At 47.5% G+C, this 16,588-nt stretch overlaps 1 protein-coding gene across 3 annotated transcripts in view; it reads right to left on the reverse strand.

Annotated features, from left to right (window-relative positions):
* Positions 1 to 11,026: 11,026 nt before the first annotated feature.
* Positions 11,027 to 16,588, reverse strand: part of C21H3orf20 (chromosome 21 C3orf20 homolog) — an 84,476-nt gene continuing 78,914 nt past the window's right edge. The window contains exons 16-17 of one of the 3 annotated variants that reach the window (XM_030801980.1): positions 11,857 to 11,991; positions 11,027 to 11,272 (exon numbers count right to left, since the gene is read on the reverse strand). In XM_030801980.1, coding sequence (XP_030657840.1) covers positions 11,188 to 11,272; positions 11,857 to 11,991 — 220 coding nt within the window. In that variant the 3' untranslated portion in view covers positions 11,027 to 11,187. The remainder of the gene's footprint in view (positions 11,273 to 11,856; positions 11,992 to 16,588) is intronic. The other 2 variants (XM_030801982.1, XM_030801981.1) reach the window with 2 other exon arrangements.

Here is a 16,588-nt window from a genome sequence, read left to right on the forward strand (position 1 = left end):
GGCTGAGGCAGGAGAATTGCTTGAACCTGGGAGGCAGAGGTTGCAGTGAGCTGAGACTGCTCCATTACACAGCAGCCTGGGCAACAAGAGTGAAACTCCGTCTCAAAAAATAATAATAATAATAATAAAATAAAGTGTCTCCATTAAGAAAAATATTTGTTGTGGGTTTTTCTTATATAAACTTCACTAGGTTAAGAAAGTGACCTTCTATTTCCAGCTTGCTAGACTTTACCTAATAAATTTTGTTCACCAGTCAAGATAGCATTTGATTTTTCTTATTTAGTCTATTAATATAGCAAATTATATTGATTTATTTTCTGATGTTGAACTGTCTTTGCATTGCTAGGATAAACCTTACCTGACATAATGTATTATTTTAAAAAATAAATATACCATCGGATTCAGTTACCTAATCTTTTATTTAGAATGTTTGTACCTACATTCATCAGTGAAATAAGCAATGAGATTTTCATCTTCTCTTCTTCATATTGACCTTATCTGATTTTGAGGTACACTAGGCTCAGAAACAACCCAATTGCCCATCTACAGTAGAATGGATAAATATATTGTGGTATAACTGTACAGTGAAATTCTATAAACCAACACGATTGAATGAACTTCAATCACATACAACAGGATGAATTTCATAAACATAATGAATATAAAAGAACCCAGACACAAGGAGATCGAGACCACGGTGAAACCCCGTCTCTACTAAAAATACAAAAAATTAGCCGGGCGTGGTGGCGGGCGCCTGTAGTCCCAGCTACTCGGAGAGGCTGAGGCAGGAGAATGGCGTGAACCCGGGAGGCGGAGCTTGCAGTGAGCCGAGATCGAGCCACTGCACTCCAGCCTGGGCGACAGAGCAAGACTCCGTCTCAAAAAAAAAAAAAAAAAAAAAAAAAAAAAAAAGAACCCAGACACAAAAGAGTGTGCAGTATGTGATGCCATCTGAGTAAAATTTAAAAACAGGCAAAACTAACCTATGGCGGAGGCAGGTGATGATTTGCTCTGGATTCTAGTCATGTACTGTGTTCGTCTATTCTTGCACTGCTATAAAGAAATACCTGAGACTGGGTAATTTATGACGGAAAGAGGTTTAATTGGCTCATGTTTCTACAGGCTGTACAAGCATGGTGCCAGCATCTACTCAGCTTCTGGGGAGGCCTCAGGAAGCTCTTACTCATGGCAGAAGGCGAAGGGGGACCAGGCACTTTGCCTGGCGAAAGCAGGAGCAAGAGAGAGTGGGTGGGGAGGTACCATGCTTTACAAAAACCAGATCTCACAAGAACTCACTGTCTTGAGAACAAGATTAAGCTATGAGGGATTCTCCACCATGACCCAAACACCTCCCGCCAGACCCCACCTCCAACACTGGGGATTACAATTCAACATGAGATTTAGGCAGGGACAAATATCCAAACTATATCATAGGGGTATGTTTACCTTGAGAAATTCATTCAAATGGAGCTTAAACACTGTTTACTTTTCTATACTTACATTGTACTTTGACAAAACTTACATAGAGCTTTATAAAATAAAATAAAATTTGCTATTTTTAGAAACAGCTTATAAAAGATACCCATAAACAATTTTTTTCTTTTTTTTTTTTTGAGACAGAGTCTGGCTCTGTCTTCCAGGCTGGAGTGCAGTGGTGTGATCTCAGCTCACTGCAACCTCTGCCTCCCAGGCTCAAGCCATCCTCTCTGCTCAGCCTCTGGAGTAGTTGGGACTACAGGCTACCATGCCCAGTTAATTTCTGTATATTTTGCAGAGACAGGGTTTCACCATGTTGGCCAGGCTGGTCTTGAACTCCTGAGCTCAAGTGATCCACCTGCCTTGGCCTCCCAAAGTGCTGGGATTACAGCCGTGAGCCACATGAGCTATTTTTATTTTTTTATTTTTTTTGAGACGGAGTCTCGCTTTGTCGCCCAGGCTGGAGTGCAGTGGCACGATCTCAGCTCACTGCAAGCTCCGCCTCCTGGATTCACACCATTCTCCTGCCTCAGCCTCCCGAGTAGCTGGGACTACAGGCACCCGACACTACGCCCAGCTAATTTTTTGTATTTTCAGTAGAGACAGGGTTTCACTGTGTTAGCCAGTCTGGTCTCGATCTCCTGACCTCGTGATCCACCCGCCTCGGCCTCCCAAAGTGCTGGGATTACAGGCGTGAGCCACATGGGCTATTTTAAACTGTAAAACCATATGGACCTGGGTTTTGGGGTGTGCATGTGTGCACATGCACATGCATAAGACTGCTGTTTCAATTTATTTACAATTCCAGGTTTTTTCCAGTTTTCAATTTCTTTTTGCAACAATACTGGTGTTTTTTTAAGAAATATATCCATTTACATTAGGGAGGTAATTGATATACCAATCAAACCCAAAAATATCAGTGGCTTAACACAATGAAGTTTATTTCCCGTTCTTGACATTGTCCACTGTGCGCTGGGGAAGGGCTCTGAGAGCCAGAACTCTCCCATCTCATGGGAGCACTGGGAGCTCAGAGTCCTCCACTGGCGCTTCTGTATCCAGCATTCTTCCCTGCGGAGAGCATGGGGGCGCTGCGGGGTTAGCTTTTACAGGCTGGGCCTCGAGGTGGTGAACTTAATTGCCACCCACATTTCATTAGTCAGAACTTAGGCGCCTCCATGAATCCATGGGAGAATGGGAAGCATAACCGGGCTGTGTGCCCAGAAGGAAGGGAAATCATTTGGGAATACATGGCAGGCTTTGCCCCAGGTTTCATCTAGGTTTTCACATTTATTGTTGTCTGATTGTTCATAATAATATTTTTAAAAAGATCTTTATTTCCCTTTTTTTCCCAAGCTGTTACATATCTTTCTGGAGGTCCATCTTATTAATTCATTTAAAGGACTAGTTTTGGGGTTTGTTCATCTTCACCATTTCATTAATGTCTGCATGTCTTTCTTATTTTTAGCCTTTTTTGGCTAAAAAAATAGGAAAGTAATAATCATAAATGTACTTAAAGCTCTACATTTTCTTCCAAATACTGTTTTATCTGTGTGCCACAAATTCTGACATTGTAGCATTTTCATTATCATTCAATTCTAAATATTTCTGAATTTCCTTTAGGATTTCAATTTTAACCAAAGACCTAGAGTGTTAAGATATTTTTTTGTTATTTGTCTCTAACTTCATTGCATCCTACTTGGAGAATATAATCTGTAAATTCCTTTGGATTGAATGAGGCTTCCTTTATGATCTAATACACGGTATATCTTTTACAAAGTTCCACAGGCATCAAAAAAGAATGGGGGTTCTCTATATTTTAGGTAGATTCACATACATGCAGTCAAGCTCATTGATAGCATTATACAGATCTTTGATATCTCTGCTTATTTTTGTCTGCTTTATTAATTTCTGGGAATGGTATTTTTAAATATTTACTTCATTAGCTGGGTGCAGTGGTGTGTGCCTATAGTCCTACCTACTCAGGAGGCTGAGGTGGGAGGATGACCTAAGCCTAGGAGTTCAAGACCAGTCCGAGTGATATACTAAGACCTCATCTCTTAAAAAAAAAAAAAAGAAAATTCACTTTAAGTTGGTTATATGTTTTTTTTTCTTGATGTATTTTGAAACTGCATACATCCTGGTGCCTTTTCATTCTTGTTCTATTGTTTCTCTTATCCCTATATAACATCTTTCTCTATCCTCTATATTTTTGGTTTAAATTATATTTTGTCAGATATTAGGATTGCTATGCTAGTTTTTTGGGTTCGTATTTGCCTGGTATATATTATCTTCAATATTTATGTGTCTTTCTATTTTGACTGTCTCAAGTAGACAACATAGAGTCCGATCTTGTATTTTTAAACCTAATCTGAGAATCCCGACATTTTAAACATTTTAACAGCTTTATTGAGATATAATTCACATACCACACAGTTCGCCCATTTAAAATGTAAAATTCAGTGATTTTTAGTATATTTACAAAGTTGTGCAACCATCACTACTAATTTTATCATATTTCCATAATTCCAAAAGAAATTCTATATCCATTAAAAATTACTCCCTGTTTCTCCTGCCCTCCAGTCCTAGGCAACTACTACTCTAGTTTCTGATTTTATAAATTGGCCTATTCTGTATATTTCATATAAATGGAATCATATAATATGTGATCTTTTGTGACTGTTTTCTTTGACTTAGCATAATATTTTCAAGGTTCACCCATGTTGTAACATGAATCAAAATTGTATTCTTTTTACTGCTGAGTAACATTCTACTTTACGGATATACCATAATTTATTCATCTATTCATCAACTGATGGACATTTGAGTTGTTTCCCCTTTATGGCTATTGTGAATAATGCTTCAGTGAACATTCATGTACAAGTTTTTGTACATGAAAGTCTCTATTTTTTGATTGGCAAGTTTAACCCATTTACATTTATTATACTAACCTTATATTGAGACTTGTTTTTGGTATTACTTTTTTACTTTTTTTTTTTTCATCTTCACTTGTTTCCCTTGGACAAACAAAGTATTCCTGAGCAGTCAAAAAGTTATATATTCTGTTTTGGTCTTATGGTGGGTGCCATTAAGACCAATTTTATACCTGTTTATTCCTATTGACGCTTATGTTTATCAGTGTCTAGTTTTCCCCTAAACAAGCTAAATACTTTTTCACACTGCCATGTCTCTTTAGTGTCTCTACTCCTACCCCTACAGTTTAGAGTACTTTGCCTTCAATTCTTTAAAGATATTACATTCTTCTCACTTCTAGCATTGCTATGAAAATTCTGATGTCAGCCTGACCCTTGTTTCTTTGTAGGTGGTCTGCTTCTCTCTGGTATCTTTTAGAGATTTTTTTGTCTCAGATTTCACTGTAATATGTCCATGTGTAGGTTTTTCCTTAACTCTTCTGTTTGGCACTCTGATTAATTTTAAACTAAAGTCTTTCATTTTTCATAATTATGGCATATTATTTCCATTATTTTTTCAAATAATAGTTCCTTCTCTACCTTTTTATTTTTTTACCCTCCAGGACCCTTATCATCTGGGTTTTGGTACTTTATTTTTTTCTCCACATCTTTCAGTGTTATATATATTTGAGATGGGGGTTTTGCTCTGTTACCCAGGCCGGAGTGCATTGGTGTGATTACAGCTCACTGCAGCCTTGACCTCCCAGGCTCAAGCAATCCCCCCACCTCAGCCTCCCAAGTAGCTGGGACCACAGGCACACCACCACACCTGGCTAATTTTTAAATTTTTTGTAGAGACAGGGTCTCACTCTGTTGCCCAGGCTCGTTTTATATTTTATATATAGTTAACCTTTCCTGATTCTGGGAGAGTTCTACAGTATAGTCTTCTAACCTACTAACTGGCTCTTCAGCTTTTGTCTTATATGTATGATGTTCCTTATCAGCTGCTCTGTTAATGTGTTTTGGGGAAGAATGAAAAGCCAAGTCCCGGCCGGGCGCAGTGGCTCACGCTTGTAATCCCAGCACTTTGGGAGGCCGAGGCAGGCGGATCACGAAGTCAGGAGATCGAGACCACGGTGAAACCCCGTCTCTACTAAAAAATACAAAAAATTAGCCAGGCGTGGTGGCGGGCGCCTGTAGTCCCAGCTACTCGGAGAGGCTGAGGCAGGAGAATGGCGTGAAACCGGGAGGCAGAGCTTGCAGTGAGCTGAGATTGTGCCACTGCACTCCAGCCTGGGCGACAGAGCGAGACTCCGTCTCAAAAAAAAAAAAAAAAAGAAAAGCCAAGTCCCAATCTATGTCAGAGCTGGTAAACGAATGAACCCCTTTACCCCAGAACCTCAGTTCCTCACTCAGATTTATTGTCACTCCACTAGGCAAATTCCCTGGCTAGAGTATGACCTTAAAAATCCCTGGGGGAAGCAGCACCCACCATCAGAGGGGGCCTCTCACGGCCTTGTAATCAGTAGTTCGGAGGGGAAAAGATGGAGCATTTATTTATTTATTTATTGAGATGGAGTTTCACTCTTGTTGCCCAGGCTGGAGTGTAGTGGTGCGATCTTGACTCACTGCAACCTCTGCCTCCCGGGTTCAAGCGATTCTTCTGCCTCAGCCTCCTCAGTAGCTGGGGTTACAGGCGCACGCCACCACACCTAGCTAAGTTTTTTGTATTTTTAGTTGAGTTTGGGTTTTAGCATGTTGGCCAGGCTGGTCTTGAACTCCTGACCTCAGGTAAATCTCCTGCCTAGGCCTCCCAAAGTACTGGGATTACAGGCGTGAGCCACCGCATCTGGCCAAGATGGAGCTTTTAAATGGTCAAATGCACCTGGTAGTTATCATATGCTTTCGTCAACACCTTAATGGTGAAGCTTTTGCTGTCCTTCAGTATTAACCCCTGCATCTGCACCAGTGGCTGGGCTGCCACTGTGGCTGCAGTAAAGAGGCAGGTGAAGACTGTCCCAAGGCTCTGCTGAGGAAAGGCAGGCAGAGCTGGGGAAGATTTCATACAGCTCTCTTCCACTGCACCCATCTCCTGTCCTCCTCAGGCTGCAGCCACCCACATTTCCCCCTGCAACCAAACCAGTTTTAGACACGTTTAGCCTTCCAGGTTTTTCTTAAAGGGTTTAGTTCCTGGTGTCCACACTTGCTTCATAGTTTCTCCGGGGCAGGGAAGGAGCCAGCAGTTCATGTTGGCTTGCCAGGTGGGTGAAAACCAGGCTGCCCTCGGTGGGTGTTTATATCTTGCAGAACAGATGTCCTGTTGGTTCTAGCTCTGGCCCTATTCATCTTTGGACACAGGGGTTCTTGGGGAAATTTCTGACTATGGTTTTTGGGATTCAGCCTAAAAATCCCATCTTATTTCAACAGAAGATTGCTGAAACCTGCCTGTGATTTCACTTTCCCAGTTTCAGGCCTTGGGACAGACATGCAGAGGTGAGGGACAGTGACTGAGCCTCTCTCAGGATTTGGGTGCAGGCTGAGCCAGCCCAAGCCCTCCAACCACTCCTCGCAGAATGGGTCTGCCACCTGCTCCTCACCCTGGGCCTTCGCCCTGATCTTATAAGAAGCGTGACTAATCAGAGACCGTCAAACGCTCTTCCAAAGTACTTTTACCATTTTGCACTCCCACCAGCAATGTATGGGAGTTCTAGCTGCTGCACATACTTTCCAGTACTTGGCATTTTCAGTTCAAAAAAAATTTTTTTTAGCCATTCTAATAGGTTTCTAGTATTATCTCATTTGTGGTTTTAATTTGCATTTCCTTAAAGACCGATGACACTGAACATCTTGTCATATTTTTTTTAACCACTGTATATCTACTTTTGCAAAATGTATGTTCAAATATTTAGTCCTTTAAAAAAAATGCAGGGCTTTCTTCCTGAGTTGTAAGGGGTCTTTATTCCAGAAATTTATATTTTTCTCCCAGTTTATGGTACACTGTTATATTTTCTTAAAAGTGTTTTTAGAGGAGAAGTTTTTAAGGTGAAGTCCAGTCCATTTTATTTTTCTTTTATTTTTTTCTTACTGTCCTAGGAAATTTTTGTTTTAAAATCACAAATATTTCCTTATGTTTTCCTCTAGAATTGTTGTAATTTTAGCTCTTAAGTAGAGGTCTATGATCCATTTTGAATTAATTATTGTGAGTGGTATGAAGTAAAGATTGATTTAATTTTTCCCATACAACTGTCTGGTTGTTCCAGCACCATTCCTTGAAAAGACCACCTTGTCACCTATGTTGAGACAAGTGCTTACCACCTGGTTTCCCCTCCTTCCTCTTGTTTTTTTGCCCCTGAAGATTTTCCCTATGACCTAGTGAGTTCCCATATGCAATTAAAGGGGTATTTAATTTATGTTATCCAGTATTTCTAGTGTTTTGTAACAAGATGGTGTTTTCAGGCCATTTAGTGCACAGTGTTGCTGGAGACAGAAGCCTCGCCCTTGTTTCCCTCCTCTAGGTCCTGGATGCACCTCCACAGGGAGGGGTGGGAGGAGACCTTGCCCGCTGCTGCTGTGTGCTGACTGTACCACCATCCTTCCTCTGGGCCTCAGTCTCCTTTTTTATAAAGTGAGGGTGAGGTGGGAGATCAGCAGGACTTGTTTTCCAAGCCTTGGTCACTGCCCTGCTGATGGAAGCAGATTGTAACAAGAATAACAAAAAAGCTGGCCCAAACCAGCTGGGACCATGATGGTGATGAAAGCAACCTCTAGTTGCCCTTGTTGCTCATTATATGCTAATTATAATACATTTGCATAGGCCACTCATAAGTGCCACGATAGTTTATGAATGATGCCACAGCAACACCCTGAACATTACCTTATATGGTTCCTGGAACTCCCCGCCCCTTTTCCAGAAAGTTCACAAATAACCCACCCCTTATTTAGCACATAATTAAGAGTGGGTATAAACTAGCCCTGCTCTGTCTATGGAGCAGCGATTTTGTTGTAGCTGTTGCTGTAATAAACTTGCTTTCTTTCACTGTGGGCTGCCTCCTAAGCAAAGCCAAAAACTTTCCTGAGTTGAGCCCCAATTTTGGGGTTCACCTGCAGATCAAGGGGTCGGACAGCATGATTCCTGGGTTTCCTCCTTGCCCTAGTTTTCTTGGTCGCCGAGTCTATTCATGGATAGTCTTGCCCTCTCCTGGGCCTTCCACTGGGTCAGCCTGAACAAGAAAGGATTCTCAGTAATAAGGGGAGACCCTGCTCCCATTTCCCAGAGGCCATGGGCTGCTGACCATTCCATGTCTCCCTGACAGGCTGATAACCTGGGAGGTGAGTAATGGGATGCCGCCTACTCAGACACAGGTCACACACGGCAATGCCTCCTAACAAAACCCGCCCTGTAGGTTTTAGCTGTAGCTGCACCCTCACTTCCTCCAAGGAGTCTTCCTAAAAACTGAGTCTTGGCTAGAGGAAAGAGCTACTCCGTGGATGGAAGACACGGGAAGGTAGTTGGTAGGGGCTGCCTGCAAAGACTGGGGGTGAGGCAGCAGCAGATGTGCCAGTGTTTGCCCTAGAGGATCCATGTGCATCGGGCCACAGCTTTTTCCTTAGAAAGCTTTGGACCTCCCTATAGCCAAAACGACAACAGAAGGAAGCCTGAAGAGTCCAAAAACAGTTTATGGCTCAGTTCTCAGTTGATCGAGCACCTTTCCATCGTGCCTGGTTTGTTGGGGGCATCTTTGAGGGGTGAAGGCTTATCCTGCTCTCCTGGGGTTTCCATGGAGAGGGGCTTCCCCTTTTCTCCCTCCTCCCTAAGGTACATTTGATTCTGCAGCCTTGGACATTCGCTGAGCCTGTTCCACCAGTGGGAGGCGTCCCGCTCAAGAGCAGCTCATTTTTGCCCCTTTCAGTGTGGTGAGCCCCGTGGGTAGGGCCAGGACCTGCCCTTCAGAGACAGGTCTGTGTGCACAGTGCACGCGGCTGTTGACATGCACATGCAGACTGCTTGGCATACCCACGCAAGCACGCCTGAGCACACGGCCCACAGGGCAGGTCTAGGGTGGCAGGGGAGAGGCTTTCTTTCAGGCCCTTGCCTGAACCGAGGTCTCCATTCCAGCCTTTACCAAGGTCTTGCCTTGGGGGCTGGAAGGTGCCTGCCTGCAAGGACAGAGGTGGAACTTTCTTTCCCTTGCCCTCCAATCCTTGTCTGTCCTTGTGCTCAGGAGGGGAGGAGGGGAGAGTGGATAGAGCCCCTGGGACCCGTGATAAACATCAAGGTCCTTAAATATCAAAGATACAAGCTTACGAATATCGCAAGTCATTTCAAATTCATTTCTAGAAGAACAAGTCTGTAATTCAAAAAAACATAAGCTTGAAAAACTCAGACTAAAAAAGCTTATATTACAGAGGACGCATAAGCATTTCTAAATGCAACATCTCACTAAATGCTGCCTGCAGCTCAAGGCTTGAGCTCTGCTCTGGGCTGGGAGGAAAAGGTAGACCTTCTGGAGTCCTCAGCTGCTCCTGGAAAGGGCTCCCGTGAACCTAGACAAGACAGCCTAGTGTCGTGGGCCCGGAGCAGGGGTTAGGACGAGACAGCCCAGAGCCACGGGCCCAGAGCAGGGGTTCTCTCTGTCCCTCACGGGCACCCTCAGGGGCATGGGGAAACTTAGCACCCGAGAGGGGCTACTGTCTTGGGCCCCTTGATGCTGGTAAGGATTTCTAAGGCCTGTGGCTCAGGAAAGAAGCCCAAAATGCACCAAACGGCACTGTGGCTGGGCTCAGTGGGGATGTCTGCCCCCAGGAGGCCACAGGGCTGTCGCTTTCAGGGCATCACTGAAGGGTCCCTAGGGGTGAGCACTCTGTCATTAAGTCTCCCAGCCTGCACCATTCTCATCTTCCTCAGATCTCCCCTCAGTGATTTCTTCCCCGTCACCCTCTTAACTCCCTTCTCACTCCACACTTGCTTCTTCCTGCCCCCTCCCTCCTTACTTGTTCCCCTCCCCTCCTCCTCCCTCCTTACTTGTTCCCCTCCCCTCCCTCCTCCTTACTTGTTCCCCTCCCTCTCCCTGCTTACTTGTTCCCCTCCCTCTCCCTGCTTACTTGTTCCCCTCCCTCTCCCTGCTTACTTGTTCCCCTCCTCCCTTCCCTCCTTCCTTACTTGTTCCCCTCCCCCTCCCTCCTTGTTTATTCCTTCTACTCTTCCTCTCTCCATCTCCCCCCTCCATCTTCTTTCTTACCCCCTCCCCTCCCCCATCACTTGTTTCTTCCTCTCTCTCCTTGCTCCTCCTCTCATTTCTCCCTTTGTCTCTTCTTCCCTGTCTTTGGCTTTTCTCTCTGCCTCTTCACTGTTTTCTTCTTGCTGTCTTTTCCATCTAGGCCATAGACTGAGCTTCCCCCACCCAGGAAGGCTATAGGAGGCCCATTTCAGTCCCATCTGGGTGTCCCAGGGCTTACTGGGTCACCTATCCTGGAGCTACCCCTTGGAGGGAAACATTTCCTTCCTTGAGTGTGGGAGGGCCTCAGCTGACTTAACTGGCCGCAGAGGAAGCTCTGCATTGGGGGAACAGAGTTTCCAAGGACTTGACCTGGGACAAGTCTGTTGGGGGCCTCTAGCCTCACAGAAGACAGACTGAGCTGGGTCTGTCCTTCCCCAGAGCCTCACCCCGATGCTGGAGGCCCATTGGTTTATTATAGAGGCTTGGAGGACAGGGTGGGAGACTGGGGAGGCAGGGCTGGGCTGGCAGGAAGCCCCAGCACCCCAGTCCAGGGCCTGGCTCACTTGGCTGCTGCCAGGATGGCGCTACTTCTTGGAGGCCTGCTTCTTCCAGCTGGTTTTCTTGTTGTCCCTCCTGAGAGGATGTAGCTCCACTTCAGGCTCTCTTGCCCTAAAGATCAAAATAGAGGGCCGGGCGGGGGAAGGGCTGTTCTTCACAATGCCCAGAGCCCAGGCTCGGTTGGGCCAGGACGGGCTAGGCCCTCTCCCTTGCACAGGTGAGGCTGTTGGGTGCTGCTCCAACCAGAGGGTCCCGGTGGCACCTGTGACCTTTCTACATGCTCCTAATTTTGCTTTTCTATCTTCATGAGAAGTATGTGATTTCCACGCCATGCCAAATGTGTGATTCATTTCATGGTTACCAGCACCAGCAAGTCAGTGGCTTTTAACACGTACAGCAAGTTTCTTGCAAGGAGACAGCGGGGTAGTCTCCACCCTTCTCAGACTAATGGGTCTGGGCTGTGGGGTTTTGCTGCAAAGTCTGCAAAAGGCCTCCATCTCTACCACCCAGACCACTGCGAGCAGCTCCAGGGCAGCCTGCATGCCCGCCCAATATTGTGTTGATTACATGGGCTAGATGTCAGGGATGGTTGGACATGACCCAGGCCTGGGGGGAGTCACTTGCCCAAGGCCAAATAGCCCCGAGGTGGCCTGCTGTGAGCCACGCCCATTCTGGCAGCTGGTGTGGTCACCTACTTCTCAGCCTCCAGAGGTAACTCCTTCTCCACATAGTCTTCCAGGGCCAATGAGGAGCTGCTTCCTTGGATATCTTCTGACTCGGCTTTCTTGACTGATTCAGAATCCTCCAGGCTCAGGACAGAGTTGGGAACACTGCAGGGGAGGCAGGGTCATGGGCAGTGCTCAGGACCCAGGGTGCACTGCATGCTGTCCCATCAGTGTTCTGGGAGCCCAGACAGACAAGGACACAAGTGCTTCTCCTCCTGAGGGCGGCGAAGGGAGAATCTGATCGCCTCGGGGACACAGTGACACGCTGGAGGTTGGCTTCCCTGGCTTCTATTTTGGGCTGGGTTAGCCCTAACCCAAATGCTGCTACACTCGCACCCCCAACACTGACCATAGCAAATGCCTGAGGTGGGGTGGGAGGGCTCCGTAAGTGACCACAGGAGAGATGACAGGCGGCAAAGGAAATGTGTCATCATGTGTGATATTGTGGGCTGGACACATGTCCCCCAAATACATATGTAGAAGTCCTAAACCGCGAGACCCCAGAATGTGGCCTTATTTGGAAATAGGGTCGTTGCAGACATCATTAGTTAAGATGAGGCCATACTGGAGGACGGTAGGTCCAATCCAACATAACTGGTGTTCCTCTACAAAGGGGAAATTTGGGAGAATGCCATGTGAAGATTGCAGTTCTGTGGCCACAGGCCAAGGAGCTACCAGGAACGGGGAGCAAGGCCTGGGACTGAGCCTCCCTAGCAGCTTCTGGGAGAGTGTGGCCCTGCTCACAACTTGGTCCAAGCTTCTGGCATCCAGAACTGTGAGAGGATGAACTTCTGTTGTTTCAGCCACTCGGTTTGGGTCACCTTTGTGTCTTAGGCTGTTCAAGCAGCTATTACAAAATACCATAGGCTGGGTGGCTGTGAAACAACAGAGGTTCCTCTCCATTCTAGAGGCTGGGAAGCCTGTCATCAAAGAACCGGCAGATTCAGTGCCTGGTGAGGACCCGCTGCATCACAGATGGCCGTGTTCTCATAACTTCACATACGGAAAGGGGCGAGGGTCCTTCTGGGGCCTTTTATAAGGGCACTAATCCCATTCATGAGGGCTCCATCCCATGAATCACCACCCCAAGGCTCTGCCTCCTAAACCATTCCCTTTGAGGTGAGGATTTCAACACATGAACTTTGGGGGGACACAGACTTTCAGACCACAGCCCCTTGTTACAGCAGCTCCAGCAAACACAAACGTGGCTATTCCTCACCTTTGTGCCACACCTCACAGCTTTGCAGCTGTTCATTGTCAGTGTTTCTGAGTTACAGGATGTTTCTGAGATTCACAGCAGCCCTGGGAAGAAGGCAACTCTGGGACGTTTGTCCCATTTTCCTGACAAGGGCCCTGAAGTCCAGAGAGGTGAGTAGGCTTATTCACAGGCACATAGTAGGTCAATGGCAGAGACAGGACTGGCCCATGTATGCACTGTCTAGTCACTCGGTCATATTTACTGAGCTTCTACTATGCGCCCGGCCCTGAGGAGTTTACAACCTGGTGGGGGTCATGGGTAGCAGTATCTGGTGCTGAAGGAGGGGCCATGGCTTGGGGAGGGGTCTTGAGGTAGCTCTGGGAGTATGTGGCTAAGTCTGGGCTGGGGACAGGAAGTGGGTGTGGAGGGACGGGCCAGGCACGGGCCATCCTACAAGGCTTAGAGCAAGAAACAGTGTTTACAGGCTATCTAAATCTGTTTTGTTTGTATAGATCAAGCAAGCGAATCAAAGGTGACTTGCTTAAGGCCAGGACCTTTCAGAGACAAGAGGAGACACAGCCTATCCCCCATCATTTCAAGGGTCCTAGAAAGACAAAACACCAAGAAATGCCGAGACAGGGCCTCAGAATCTGGGTATATGCACAATGTTTACATTTGGCAAATTAATGCCTCTTTGCAGCCTTTTAACTCCAATCCGGCCTCAAAAGGAGCACACACACAAAACTAAGCTGACCCTTTAAACACCTCTCTTAGAGGCCTGCCTGAGGCCCTTTGAGAAGGGGTGGACTGTGGAAGTGTCTGGGCCTATGGTCCAGTCCCTGCCATTCTCAGGGGGTGGGGTGGGGGGCAGGAGGCACAGGGTAGGCTGATGGGTTCCTCCAGGGCCCCCCTAGAGCCGCAGCCCAGGGTGGATGGGGAGGAGGTCCTGGCAGCTCTGTTTGGTGTTGGGTGCTTGGGGAGTGCAGGAAAAGGCTCAGAAAGAAGCATGGTTCCCCTCACCTGGACATTTCATTCATTCTTTCTTTCATTCATTCCCAGAGCACCTCCTCCCTGAGCTCAGCTCTAGGACTAAATACCTATAGCAGGCCCTGAGTTCACAGCCAGCCCCTCCGTCCCAGCAGTCAGGAAATGTCCCCACCCTGGGCACTGGCCTCCTCCCTGTTCTCCCTGTCTCCAGCCTCACCCTCTTCCATCCAGTGCCCCCACCCCACGCCCCACCAGAGGGCTGGTCCTCCTTGATCTGGCCTTGTCTCTCCCACTTAAAGCCAGTCTGTGGTTCCCTGATGCTTGCAGAGGTAAGCTTCAGCCCCCTGGCATGACACCTGGGTCAGGGTCTGTCAGAATCTGGCCCAAACTACCAGCATGTTTTTCTAACAGCCTGTCTTGGCAGCTCCCCTAAATCCACAGCCCTCCTGCTCACAGGTTCCTGCGGTGCACTGAGCCCTTGCCTGCCCTAGCCCCTCCTGGGTGCCTTTTCCCTCTCCTCCTTTGCTGGGCCTTCTTCTTATCCTTCAAGGCCAGCCTCCCAGGTCCCCTCCTCTGCCAAGCCCTCTGAGCTCTAGCAGAAGGCGAGATTTCCTCTACCGTCCCCTCTGCCTCCGTGCTTATTATGGTGCACTGCTCACAGCTCTATGAATCTGCCCTGCAAGTGCCTCGGCAGGATTTGGTCTCGGCGCCTTGGCACCTCCTGTGTCTTGCTCTTAGCCAGGCATGAGTGAGTGAATGAACAAATGAACCAAATGATGGGGACATCAGAGGACCATGAACGACCAGGCCAGCAGAGCCACACAGCTGTCCTGCTGGGGTGACAGGAACACTCATGTCCCTGCTGACAGTGGGCCAGGTGCTTCTCTGGAAGACTGATCTAGAGGTTGATTCTGAGACCATCCTTGGTCAGGGATAAGCAAAAAAGACCATGTGGGGCTTTGCAACAGGCCAGTCCCTCCAGGAATTTCAAAGCCTTTGTACTCACCACAGTGAAAGGAAAGTATCCACAAGAACAGGCCCTTGTCAGGTGTGGAGCCCACCTCCCCATGGCATTGCGGCTAGCCCACTGTTTCTGAGCCCCTGGTCTACTTCAGGAAGGTAATTTCTCTCTATTCAGCGCCCCCTCAGGCCCCAGTCCAGAAAAGAGGTAGTTTTAACACCATCCTCATCCATCGTTACTGTCTGCTCCTGTGACAAGCTCATGATACCCTGCTTAGCCCCAACCCAGTCCCTGCCAGGTTCATGAGTCTAAAGCGCAACTCTGATCAAGCCTCTCTCAGCTCAAGAACCTTCAATAGCTCCCCATTGCCTGTAGGATCAAGTCAGGAAAGCCTACGTCTGCATGCCCTTCCCCTGCCTGTCCAAGGGGCTTCCTTGGGCTGAGTGGGGTGTGGGGTTGCTGACATGAGCAGCCGGTAAGGGTGGATTGCTGTTCCTCAGAGCAGCATCGTAGAGGGAGGGCCTGGCGGTGGCTGGCTCCTTGCTGAGCACGGGGCCCGCTCTCCACAGCTCCATCCTTGGAGGGGTCTTGGTGTATGCAGCGGATGAGGGTGTGGGCCCCCTGCACTGCTGATCCAACTAGAGACCCGGTCTCCTCACCCTGTGCCCTCCCCACTCCCCTGCTTACCCCTCCTGCATCCACCCAGTCTCTTCCTGCCTCTTCTGAGGTGGGCAAGGGGCAGGGGTGCTACCAAGTGGCGCAGCTGTAAAGAGCTTCCCCTCCCATCTGGATAGCATGTTACAGGATACAAAGCCTCTTGAGGCTCAAATTGGTGTTTCTGTAGCGCTCTGTCTTTATCAGGTCTCATTCCAGTTGGTAGTGTGGTCTGCATTTCACAGAGCCCTTGACAGTTTATACGGTGCTTTGTCCCTTCTAGAGTGTCTTATGGTTTACAAAGTGCTTTGAAGAGTAGGAAGCGCATTACAGTTTAGAGAGCACTTTACAGGGCTCACAGTAGCTTATGGAGTGCTCTGCTGTTCCGGAGAGCAGGCCCGTGAGGGCGCACAGCAGTGTAGAAGATGCTTTCTGGTTTACAGGGCACATTGCTGCTCCCAAAGCCCTTTGTGATTTTGGGGGCACGTGGCAATTTACAAAGGATTTTGTCTTTTACAGAATTCATGACAATTTGCAAAGTACTCTGTGGCTTACTGAGTGCATTAAAGTTTACACAGGGCTTTGCAGTTCACAGGACACATGACAGTTTAAGGAACACTTTCATCATCACAGGTGCAGTCATCTTTGACAGCTTCTAATCCTCTCAACTCACTCCTCTGAGAATGGTCCAGAAAGAACTACACCCCCATCCCACAAGGAGGGGACTGAGGCCCAGCAAGGGCAAGGCCAGGTTTGTGGCATCGCCTGGGCACACTGTCCCTCCAGGGCACCTCCTTACTCTGGCTGGGCCTCCACTTTCCCTTCTCTTATATGGGCGCTCAGGGCCCGGGGTCATCTTTTCTGCAGGAAGCTCACCCACCAGACTCCCACATTGCCTAGCA

This window comes from Nomascus leucogenys, chromosome 21 (assembly GCF_006542625.1).
Source record: "Nomascus leucogenys isolate Asia chromosome 21, Asia_NLE_v1, whole genome shotgun sequence".
Classification (NCBI taxonomy): domain Eukaryota; kingdom Metazoa; phylum Chordata; class Mammalia; order Primates; family Hylobatidae; genus Nomascus; species Nomascus leucogenys.